Genomic DNA, 12826 nt, shown 5'->3' on the forward strand with positions numbered 1-12826 from the left:
CATTCATTTTCTTCATACTCACCACAACAGGGACATTTAGTATCACATTGAATACCTTTGCTGCTCAATCTAGCTCGCACAGGGAGACAACCGCGAAGCACTTGCCAAAGAAAGATTTTTACCTTGTTGGGGACTTTTAGCTTCCAAAGTTTCTTCCAATTTCCGTCCACTTTGAGATGATTATTATCTATAACATTCTCAATTAAGTTGTAATAAGCAGAACGCATGATCAATTTATTTATTTTCACTTTTTAAGGTGTGATATAACTAACCACATGATCAATCTAACGACACAAATATGGTGAATTTGTGCTAGTGAATATAGTTAAACATGAAGATGTCCAAATTTAAGCCATATACTACAAACCTTGTGCTTATTTGAATAGACTGATAGGATCAATATTGTATTGCTAACACAAATCACAAAACAACATACAAATAGGGAAAACTGGTATATTTATTTTAGTAATATAAATAGCTGAAGTTCATATGGGATTCAGCCAACTATTACAGAAATGAAAGAAAAGGAAAAAAAACGATAAAGACGGTAAAAGGTAGGTAAGGCAATTCGAGAAGCCTTGGATCTCCCAGCAATAGTGACAAAATATCTGAATGATTTTTCCCCATCGTAAACTCCCTAATTATAGCATCTAAATTCTATTTTCTCTCTCTGCCACCTGGCATAGTCATCCAAAAACCACAGAGTTTGTTGCTATCATTTAGGAGTGATTCCCTCCTCCTTTCTTATTGTGCTTACGTGTATAAACTATATGATACTAATCAATACCCCCTCCTTCAAAACTCTCCTTGACCTCAAGGAGAAATCCGGGAAACTCTTTCCTTATTTTCTCAACTGACTCCCATGAATTCTCAAATTCTGGTAGCCCTTGCCATTTCACTAATACTTCCACTTCACCCTGCTCATTCCTCCTAGTATCCATTGCTTCTTCTGGCCCTGGCTCTAACTGCCACTGCTCATTCATACAAGCAGGTAGAGGTTGAGATTCTACATTATGAGAGATAGCTTTCTTTAATAAAGAAGCATGAAAAACTGGATGTACCCTACTGTCATCGGGTAACTTCAGTTTATAAGTCACATCACGTATCTTCTGCTCTATCTCATAAGGCCCATAATATATTGGGCTTAGTTTCTGATTAAATCTATTAGCCAACTTCCTTAACTTGTAAGGTTGGATCTTCAAATACACCATATCTCCTACTTGATATTCCACCTTTCTTCTATGTTTGTTGGCTTGTGCCCTCATCTGGTCTTGTGCCTTCAATAACTGTTCTTGCATTTCTCTCAACATAACATTCCTTTCTACTGTAAGCTTGTTAACTTCCTCCACTGAAGAGAGACTCACATCACCTCTTATTAACACCGGTGGTACTCTCCCATAGAAAGCCTCAAAGGGCGTGGATTTCAGAGATGCATGATAATTCGTATTATACACTGCCCACGCTAACCATCTAGGCCACTGCTTGGGTTGTCTACCAGTCAAGCATCTTAAATATGTTTCTAGACATCTATTCACTACCTCAGTTTGCCCATCTGACTGAGGGTGATAAGCACTACTATACTTCAATCTTGTACCTGCCTGTTTGAAAACTTCTGCCCAAAACGAACTGAGGAAAACCTTGTCTCTGTCTGAGACAATAGAGCTGGGGAATCCATGAAGTCTCACTATATCTTTGATAAATATCTCTGCAATATCTTTAGCTGTGTAAGGATGCTTCACTGGCAAGAAATGAGCATATTTGGTTAGCCTATCTACCACTACCATTATGGTGTCAACCCCTTGTACCTTAGGTAACCCACCTATGAAGTCCATAGATATGTCAGTCCAAACTTGTTTAGGTACTGGTAAAGGTTGAATCAAACCCCCAGGACTCAGAGTTTGATACTTATTTCCCTCGCACACCTCACAAGCATCCACATATTCCTTAATACTCTTTCACATACCCTCCCAATACACCACACTAGCAATTTTTTTGTAAGTCCTGAGATAGCCAGAATGTCCTCCGGTGGAAGTATCATGAAATTCATGTAGAATCCAAGCAATTCGTGGTGAATTCTTAGGAATAGCCACTCTGCCTTCATGAAATAGGTTTCCACCTCTTAACTGATAGCCCGGATGACTTACTGGATCACCAATTAAATCCTGAACTAGTATTTTAAGCTTATCATCTTTCTGAATTTCTTCTTCTAATCCTTCCCAAGCTTCACATTGCACCATAGAAATGGTTGAGTATTGCATCTGTCTTGACAATGCATCAGCAACACTGTTCTCTTTTCCAGGTTTGTATTTAACTTCAAAATCAAACTCAATCAACTTGGCTATCCACTTTTGCTGATCCTCCCCCATTGTCTTCTGTTCAGTGATGTGTTTCAGGCTCTTTTGATCAGTGTGGACCTGAAAGTGTCTGCCTAACAAATAAGGCCGCCAATTCTGTATAGCTACCACTATATGGGCATAAGTTCTCTTTCATATACTGATTTTCCCTGTGCTCTGTTAGAAAGTGTCTGACTCATATAAGCTATTGGTCTACCCTCTTGCATCAACACTTCACCAATTCCCTTCTCGGATGCATCAGTCTCCACTATAAACTCTTTGTTGAAATCTGGCATTGCTAGTACTGGGATAGTGGTCATGGATTGCTTCAGCTTGTGAAAAGGTCAGCTGAGCTTTTTCACCCTATTTAAAGTTGTCCTTCTTCTATAACTGAGTTAATGACCAAGCTATCTTGCTATAATTTCTGACAAACTTCTTATAATATTTAGTTAAGCCTAAGAATCCCCTCAAACTTTTAAGTTCCTTAGGGATAGGCCATCTCAAGTTGAGATTAGCTGATACTCCTCTTCTAGAAATTAAATGGCCCAAGTACTCAATTTTTGCTTGACCAAAAGAACACTTATTTTTATTAGCAAACAATTTGTGAGTGTGCAGAACTTGTAAAATTTCTTTCAAATGTCTCACATGATCCTCTTTGTTGGCATTATATATTAGAATATCATAAAAAAAAAACTCCAAAATAAATTTTCTCAAATAAGGTCTCAACACTTCATTCATCAAGGCTTGGAATGTTGATGGAGCATTGGTGAGGCCAAAAGGCATAACTAAATACTCATAGTGACCTTCGTGGGTTCTAAAGGCTGTTTTGGCTATATCATCCTCTTTCATTCTAATTTGGTGGTACCCAGACTGAATATCCAACTTGGAAAATATGACACCTCCATTTAATTCAAATAATAATTCATCTATAACGGGTATAGGGAACTTGTTTAGGACAGTTACCTTATTTAAAGCTCGATAGTCAGTGCAAAATCTCCACCCTCCATCTTTCTTTTTCACTAGCAAAACTGGACTGGAGAATGGGCTGATATTGTGCCTTATGATACCAGCTTGCATCATTTCTTTGACAATCTTCTCTATCTCATTCTTTTGATAATACGGGTACCTATATGGCCTCAGATTAGGAATGTTGGCATCTGGCTTGAGCAGTATAGCATGATCATGCTCTCTAATTGGTGGTAATCCAAAGGGCATGTTAAAAACTATAGCAAATTCATTAATCACCTTCCCCCATTTAGACATATCTCCACCTTCTACTGCTTCTGTTGCATCACCACTGACAATGTGTATATAAAATCTCATCCCCTCATAAGACAAAACTTAAATCATTGTCTTCCAAGTTGCTTGACTGTTGCACATAGTTGGATCTCCTTGGATGGTGTATTTTTTTCCGTCTAATTCACACTTCAGACAAAGATTGCTAAAATTAGCTTCTATGTTGCCCAGGCTTGCTAACCAGTCCATACCAAGCACCATTTCTGAACCACTCAGTTCCATAATGAAAAACTGTTGTTTAAATTCAACCCCTTGAATGTTGAATTGTAAACCTTCACACACACCATTGTTTCTCACCTTCTCCTTGTTCCCCACTTCGATGACATAGGTGGGTGTATCAACTACTGACAATTTCAATTCTTACTAATCCAGATGTTATGAAATTACTAGTGGCACCTGAATCAATCAAGGTCCTCACTTGTCTTTCCCCTACTCTCACCCACACCTTGAAGGACTTGTTGGAAGTCAACCCTTCTCTGTTAAATAATGACAACTGTAGTTTTTTAACTCCCTTACTGGCTCTTCCTCTCCACTCTCCTCCTCTACTATCAACTCCTTCTCTTCCTCACTACTCCAATCACATAGCCTCAAACTCATATGTTTGAACTTGCAAGTGTGATCTCTGCCCCATTTATCTCCACACTTGAAACACAGTCCTTTCTTATGCCTTTCTTCCAACTCTGCCGAACTCAACCACTTACCTTTGAATTTATCTCCACCTACAGCCCCCCTCTTATAACTATCTCTCTTGGCTCCTCCAAAATCACTAGGGTCTCTAAACTTTACTGCATCGCCTCTATCCTTCCATTCCCCATTCTCCTTTCCTCCAGCTCCTCGTTTCATCAAAGCATCATTCTTTTCCTCCAACAACAGGGCACGATCCATAATTTCTGCTAAGTCTCGACAATCATAGAGCTTCAACTCAGCTTAAATTTCTTCTTTTAACCCATTTAAAAATATGCTATCCAACATCACTCTCTCTTCTCTTCTTACTGGAGCTACCAACGTTTCAAATTGCTCTCTAAACTCCATAAGTGTCCCCTTTTGTTTCAGATTCAACAATGGACCAAGTGGGTTTTGAAGAATTCCTGGTTGGAATCTTCTAATCAGCGAGAGTTTAAACTCATCCCAAGTCCTTGATGCAGTTTGTTCTTCCCACCACACAAACCAATTTAAGGCCTTATCCTCTAAGGCGATCACAACTGCATCTAACTTATCACGAACTCGTACTTCATTCAAACGAAAATACCGTTCAATACGAACCAACCACCCATAAGCATCATCCCCTTTGAAGATCGGGATCTCTAGATTACGTCGGTGTCCCTGGTACCTGGGAAAACGAGGACGCGATTCTCTCGATACCATGCTACCGTCACTTCTATCGTCATCCTCTGTAGGCGACGGTCTTCGACGTGGCCTTCCTTGCATTTGTCGAGGTCGACTTCGCTCACGTAGTAACAATCGAATCTCATCCAAAGTATTTTCGACGTTATCCATCCTCTGTTCTAACACATCAGCTCTCGCAGCTTCCATTATTGATGATAAAGATCAACAACAACCAAAGCTCTCGATACCAAATTGATAGGATCAATATTGTATTGCTAACACAAATCACAAAACAACAGACAAATAGGAAAAACTGGTATATTTATTTTAGTAATATGAATAGCTGAAGTTCATATGAAATTCAGCCAACTATCACAGAGATGAAAGAAAAGGAAAAAAACGATAAAGACTGTAAAAGGTAGGTAAGGCAATTCGAGAAGCCTTGGATCTCCCAGAGTAGTAACAATACTGACAAAATATCTGAATGATTATTCCCCATCGTAAACTCCCTAATTATAACATCTAAATTCTATTTTCTCTCTCTGCCACTTGGCATAATCATCCGTAAACCACTGAGTTTGTTACCATCATTTAGGAGTGATTCCCTCCTCCTTTCTTATTGTGCTTACGTGTATAAACTATGTCATACTTATCATAGACTAAAAACTGTGTTTTGTTAATTCAAACCTGTGATTAAGTTTCTTTAACACAAGCCCTCATCACTTTGTTAATATACATAATACAAGTTTTACTCAACACAATATGTACTTCGTATAGAGCAATTCAAATAATGCTTTTTTAGGAGATGTGTCACAAATCAAAGTTATAACAATATTGCTGAAGTTTGCAAAAACAAAAAAAAAAAACGATATTGCTAAAGTTTTTGGTTTACAATGGAGCACAGGATCGAACACATGACCTCACGTATACTATCCAAACACATCACCACTAGACCAAACCTAGTGGCTTCAATATTGCTAATGTTAACCAGGCAGGCAACACAGGACCTATTATTGATCTATTTATTATGTATAATGACAAGTATCAAAGCAGATGGAGAATCCTCTTTTAAAATCTAGCTATCGGCGGAGAAGAGCCATAACACTTAAACACGTATCCAGATTATGTACAGTCACGGACTGTGTGCAGTCGTGCAGTCATGAATTTCTGACCTTCTCATTGATCAACCGTCCATAATAAAGGAATATTCAAATTTTATCAAATGTGAAGTTCCAGTCATAAAATTTTAGATAGTCCGATCGAGATCGGACAGTCAGAAAGTTGTGACTACACGACAGCATGCAGTCAATGACTGTACAGAGTCCAAATCCCTTAAATACTCCACTTAGCATTTCAGACTACTCAATGAAAGACTTGGACACCCCATAATACCCAAGTCCCTTTCATATAACTACCAGAAGTTTAACGGTTTTACGTCAACATTTAGAAGGAGATACACACAAGGTGCAACCTTTAGGCAGTTCCTTTTAATCTAGTAACAGTTGGAAGGGTGGTTTTTAGGGACATTTTTGTTTCTAACCATAAAAAGCTATCCCTTGAATGAGAAGCAAACATATCCCTTTCCTAATATTGAAGTCTACTAAAAATCAAAAGTAGATGCTGATGAATCCAATGTGAAAACAGTAAATTAAACAATAAAATATTTAGATACACATCAACATCTCATAAACCTTGAATTGGAACAATAAATGGTGATCAGTTGAAACTAGAAACTATTATTAAAACAAAACAAATGAATGATTTTTCCAAATTGCATAACAAAGCCAAAACTGAAGAAAATCACATCAGGCATTAAGAGCAACAAGTTCAGATGGTTTTTTTTGTTTAAGAGGGTGATAACATAGAACTCTCCAATTAAGCCTCGTTACTTCAATTCATTGGTTTTAAAAAAATAAAAAAATTCATCTCATGGAGTCTTGACAATTCGTCTTGACAATTCGATCTCGTCAGAGAAACTTTCTCATCCAAATGTGTTGGTTACACAGAAAAGTTATTACAATACAAAATTCTAAAGTTAACTAGGCAGCAAAAACCTGGTGCATTGCCCGGTATGAACTATAACTACTACAAGGAATTCAAACTTTATGCAGTTGCTTTCTAGACCGCCCGACTTACTTATAAACCAAAGGCAGCTTGGCGGGGAGGGTTTTGGGAGGAGGAGAGTAGAGGGGAAAATAAAGATTTTTCACATTTTTTGAGAGTTTTTGTAGATAATGATAAATGAATGCTTATGATTAATGTATTTTTAATATTAGGAGTAGTTTGAATTTGAAAAATTTATCCAACCCCCACCCCAAAACCTTCCAAAATCCTTCTCCTATACAATTTTTTAGTTTCCCTAAATTAAGGGGTTTTGTTTTATGAAGAAAAACAAACGCCCCAAAGCCCTCTCCTCTCAAAACCCTTCATTCCTTCCACTAACTCCTTTTTTTTTTTTCTTTTCAAAATCCTACCATCCTAACTCGCAAACAGACCCTAAAGCAAATGTTAATGTACGGTTTTAAGTAAAAGAAAAGAAAACATTAAAAACAAAAAAATATAAAACCTCTAGGATTCAAATTCACATCCTTTAATTAAAAGGTATCCCTTGCATAGAGAGCTACCTTATCCCTTTCCTAATGATGAAGTCTACTAAAAACAAAAGTACAAGCTGATAAATCCAATGTCAAAACACTAAATTAACCAATAAAACTATATTTAGATAGACAATACCACCTCCTAAACCACAGAATTAGATCAAATGTAATTCAATAAGCCAACAAACACCCCCCAACACTCATGAGCAACAAAACATATGCAGCCAAACACAAACTTAACAGAAACAGTTTTGTAAGAATTTTAGGCAAGTTCTTCCAACTTATATACGAGCAATAATGCATAAATAAATATTAGAACAAAAATGTATCCATAAAAAATAAATATTAGAAGAAAAATAAAGCAAAAAGAAAACTGAAACAGCAGACTAGAACAACTTCATAACTTTGCAATGTAAGCATATTAGCGTAACCGAAAGATAAGCTCTCTCACATACCCTGCAACAATATGTTAAATTGCCAATATTTCAAAGTGAAATCTGGCACGCAGTGAACACAATGCTGCACAAGATGCTATAGCATGTGCTGCAGCAAGACAGGCGCTGAATAAAATAAAGCAATAAATAACAGAATAATAAATAACACTGATCGTTTGTTAACCCAGTTCAGTGCAACGTCACCTACTCTGGGGATACCAATCCAGGAATGAATCCACTATAATAGCTCTAGTTCAAAGCCCTCGACCAACACCCGGTCCTTGACTTATCGCCTAGACACTACACGTGCAATCCTATCTAGGAACCTCCTAGATAATGAGACCCCGTCCCAAATTCCCTCTAATAACACGTACCGTGCTGTTGTCAATAATAACGATCAGGATGGAGACACTCTACTAGAAACTAGACCACACTCTCGCTTAAAAGCTCTTGAGTGAGTCACACACACTACCTCCGTGCTTCAAAGCTTAGGAATAGCTTACAATTAACAACTAAAACACAGTTCTAAACTTGCATCAAAGTGACACAAGAAAGGCTCACAATTGACACAAACTCTAAACCTTAAAAACTCACACTTTGTAATAAACACGGTTTAGAATACATGAATGAATAGGCTTGAGGCTTCACATATTTATAGTCTTCAATTGTCTTGATGTGCAAGCTAGGTCTTCAGACAAACCACAGTTGTAGGAGTTGCGGCCAACCCTATATTATTTTCAGAAATATAATTTGTTTGTCACACAAAAATATAAATTATTATTTTCAAAAATATAACAAGTTATATTTTTGTTTTAAATAATAATACTCAAACCGCCTTCAGGAAAACTTGTGGAACAAGGCACGTCTTGAATAGTCGCACGTGCTTGCATAAATAATTGAAGCAAATCTTGTCTGAGATTTGAAATAAAATTTCTGCGCTAAAACAGAGCATGATAATGCTGTACGATAATGCTACAACATCTTTGTACAACATCTGGCTAGTTGGCTTTTGCAAAATGTAGCCAATCTCAAAACACCAACACAAAGGAACAATAAATGGTGTTCAGTTGAAGCAACAAACTAATAAAACAAAACAAATGAATGGTTTTTCCGAATTGCAATATCAAAACCAAAACTGAAGAAAAAACATATCTGGCTACAAGAGAACAAGACCAAGTTCAGATGGTTTCAAAGCTTTACGAATCCTATAATTGTACAAGTAGTAGTGAAGCTGTCCATCTCCAGGTCCAAACTTGAGATCTTTAAGGAAACCTTCATTATGCATTACATCCAAAGCATTGAAAACATCGAAATCCTTCTGCTTTGCCACAATCAGTGCATCGTTCATCAACTGAGCCAGTGGAGTTTTCGTAGCTACATTATAATAAGAATAAGCAGCTTTCAAAGTTGAGTAACTCTGATTTCCAAGGATTGAAGAAGGTAATGTATAAAAGCTACAAAAATCAGTGATCTCATGATTTTCAGGACTCTCAACCAAGTAACTATCGACAACATCCTCATGCGGAAGAAGCCAATGTTCAACATCATTTTCATCTAAATCAGGCGCAACATCAAACTTTCCCAAGTAATTCCTAAGCAACCGCGTAACCGCCGGAACATCCCTCAACTCCATTTTCCTAAACCCACTAGTAACCGTTGAATCAGGCAACTTATAAAGCTTAATAGTCCGACTCATAGTCATCCTAGCACCAAGCCTCGAAAACCCAACATCAATAAGCTTCTTCGGGTTCAACGACCTATGCCAATATTGACAAGTAGCAACCGGGGTTGGAATAACAACCCCGGCAGTATAAGCCGCTTGCCAAATATTTTCCAAATGAACCCTTCTAGTAATTTCCTTAATCATAACTGGCGCAAGCCTTTTCGATCTAAGTTTCTTATGAACACATAAAAAATTAATCTCAGCCATTTTCACAACATTATCATTAACCCTAATCCTAGCAGGAATACCAGTTATAAAAGCAACTAATTTCTTCGAACCTTTCGCTCGAACACCAATATGCCAATTCTTATAATAACCAGGAACACATAAAGCCCATGTAAGAAACTCCTTAGAATAATTAAACCTAAACATATTTTCATCATCTTCAACATAATTATTCTTTAAAAGAAGATAAACCTCATCACAAGTTTCTTCAGAAGTCATGTCACATGTTGTCCATTCATAAGTTGTTGGTAAATTATAAGGTTCTTGTTTCACTTCTGATAAAGGTGTTGGTGGTTCAATTGGTCCTTCTGGTAAAGATGTGTCACCAACATCTTTGTATTGACCAACTGGTTGTGTTTCCCAGAATTTGTGTTGTTTTGTTACAGACATTGAATCTTGGAAACTCCGAACAATTGTTTCCAACGAGGTATCATTGTTGATGTTGGAATTTGAAATTTCTGTGTCTGCATCGATTAGATCTGATTTTGATTTTGGAGAATTGGATTGAGAATTGTTTTCTTCCATTATCGATTAGGTTTTAGAAAAATCCTAATGCTGATGAAAAATAAAAAACATGAATAAATAAATAAATAATGATTTGTATTGTATTGAATTGAAATTGAAGAAGATAGAAGAGAAGAGAGAATAGAGGGAAAAAGCGATGAAACAATGTAAGGGTAATGTTGTGATAGCTCCAAGAATGAAGAAGATGAAAAATAATGAGAAGTGAAATTTATGAGTAATTAATCGATTTATATGAGAGATTTTGGGTTACTTTGGAGAATAGCGTAAGAGGGCCGGCTAACACAAGGGAGTGTGCCGTACAAGAATAACAACTTTTTTTAAGAGATCAAGTTAACTTATTCTTCGTGTGGATGGTATCTTAACTGGTTAAATCTTTTATATTATAAGCTTGTATACATAAGCAAACTCTAAATTCTAATTTGTTTTCTCTGTTTTCCCTTCATTTTATCTTGCAATTTTTATTAAAAAATAATACAATTTTGTCTTAACTAAGATTCAAACCCACAACCCTTCAGTACATGGCAATATTTCCAACCACTATGACAAGTATACCAATTGTGATTAAAATTATGTGCAATAATTGATAAGCACCATCAATTTTAAAAGTATATCAAAATTATTGTTAACTATATTATTTATCACGAAATATTTTTATGTCTTTCCTGATCAATGATTTTTTTTTTACCGGATCATAAATTTAGAGAATAATTATCATGTGAGATTTGGAAAGTTATTATCACGTGTAATTTGGAAAGTTATTGTCAAACTCAATTCTGCTAAATCAATTTTTTTTTGCAATACAACCAAACATAACCATAGTCATGTCACTAATCACATTCATTATTTTGATTTTAACATTACAGACTTAATATTAACCGATGATCAATTGATACAATATGCACTAGCAGACCAATTGTGATTTAAATTATGTTCACAAAGTGTTAAGCTTCATCAACTTTCATAAGAAAGATTTCATACGACAATTAAGCAATACCAATTTTTGTTTCACAATTTAAACAATTAAAAACCGATAATCTCTTATCTCTTATATTATAAGCTTGCTAACATAAGTTAACCGTAAACCAAAATTTTTCCCCTCTCATTTTCTCTTTCTTTTTATTGCAACTTTATATTCAAAAAATACAGATTTGTCTACGATGGGAATCGAACTTGCATCCCTTACTTACAATAAAATCTTTCAACCGCTAAAACATGCTATTCAATTATGAAAGAATTTAGGAATCTTAATATGTTAACCCTGTTTTCAATAAATTTGAATGGCGGAATTAATCACAATTTTTATTTATTTATGGATGTCTACTTAAGTTTATGTTCTTGATTGTGTCTTTAATTTTTTAATTATCATCAATATTTTAACCTTTAGTTATCAGCAATTTTTTTTAATAAGTAATCAAAACGATGTGGTTCCAAAATTATTTAAAAAAATATATAAAATATAAAATAACCACATAAACAAATATAAAATAATTAGTCCATGAAATTCCCTATACTACTCTTATTGAAAATGCTCTTAGAATTTTTGTATTTTATTTTTTATTGTTACATGTTACGGCTAATTAGACCCATGCACCGCATGGGTCAAAGTTCTAGTTAGTTGAGCTAAGGGTTAAGAAGCAGAAGAATCAGAGTTCAAGTCCTGACAAAGAAAAAAAAATAACATAATACTAACAAATTGCTTATAAAAAAAGTTAAGTTTTGTCATTAGTATTTGACAAAAAAAATAATGGAATTTGAGTTCTTTTGAATTGATTTATTTTATAAAAAGTTCATTAATCACTTCAATCTACTGTTTTGGTTTGAATAAGACTTATTTTGGTTTTATAATTTTCTAACGGTTAAATTTCTTTGACGAAAATAAAATTTAAATTAGTTTTTGATATTTCAATAAGGCTTTGGTTCGTAGGCATAGGGTAGGTCAAATTCAAACAAATGTAAAATAAAATCGCAAATTGGATTGGATCGAATGTTTATAAACGTGTGAATCGAACTAGGTGAAATTTTTATTTTGGATTGAGTGAATTTTTACTTTAAAATCGATCAAAACTGTACCGCGAATACTCTACTGACTTCTTATAATAGAAAAATTAATTTGCCCGGGAGGGAGGTTCGGTGTGGTGGAGGGAGTTAGAGCGTATTAGGGAGGGTGTGGGTGAGTCAGGAGGTAGTTGGTTTGGGGAGCATGTTTTGAGGAGGGTGGGGGACGGTTCTGATACTCTTTTTTGGACCGATCCCTGGTTGGATGAGATCTCGTTGAGGGAGTGATTTGGGCGTCTTTTTGCGTTGGCAGAGACCAAATCTCATTCGGTCGCAGAGATGTTTGCTTTAGGTTGGGGGGGGGGGGGGGGC

At 35.9% G+C, this 12826-nt stretch overlaps 1 protein-coding gene across 1 annotated transcript; it reads right to left on the reverse strand.

The window, feature by feature from the left end:
- Positions 1-8850: 8850 nt before the first annotated feature.
- On the reverse strand, positions 8851-10759 carry LOC123882909 (glycylpeptide N-tetradecanoyltransferase 1). The gene has a single exon (XM_045931561.1). It carries the CDS (start codon positions 10457-10459, stop codon positions 9143-9145), a length of 1317 nt encoding a protein of 438 aa, XP_045787517.1. The 5' UTR covers positions 10460-10759; the 3' UTR covers positions 8851-9142.
- Between the last annotated feature and the right edge of the window lie 2067 nt (positions 10760-12826).

The sequence above is a fragment of the Trifolium pratense genome, linkage group LG5 (assembly GCF_020283565.1).
Source record: "Trifolium pratense cultivar HEN17-A07 linkage group LG5, ARS_RC_1.1, whole genome shotgun sequence".
Classification (NCBI taxonomy): Eukaryota; Viridiplantae; Streptophyta; class Magnoliopsida; order Fabales; family Fabaceae; genus Trifolium; species Trifolium pratense.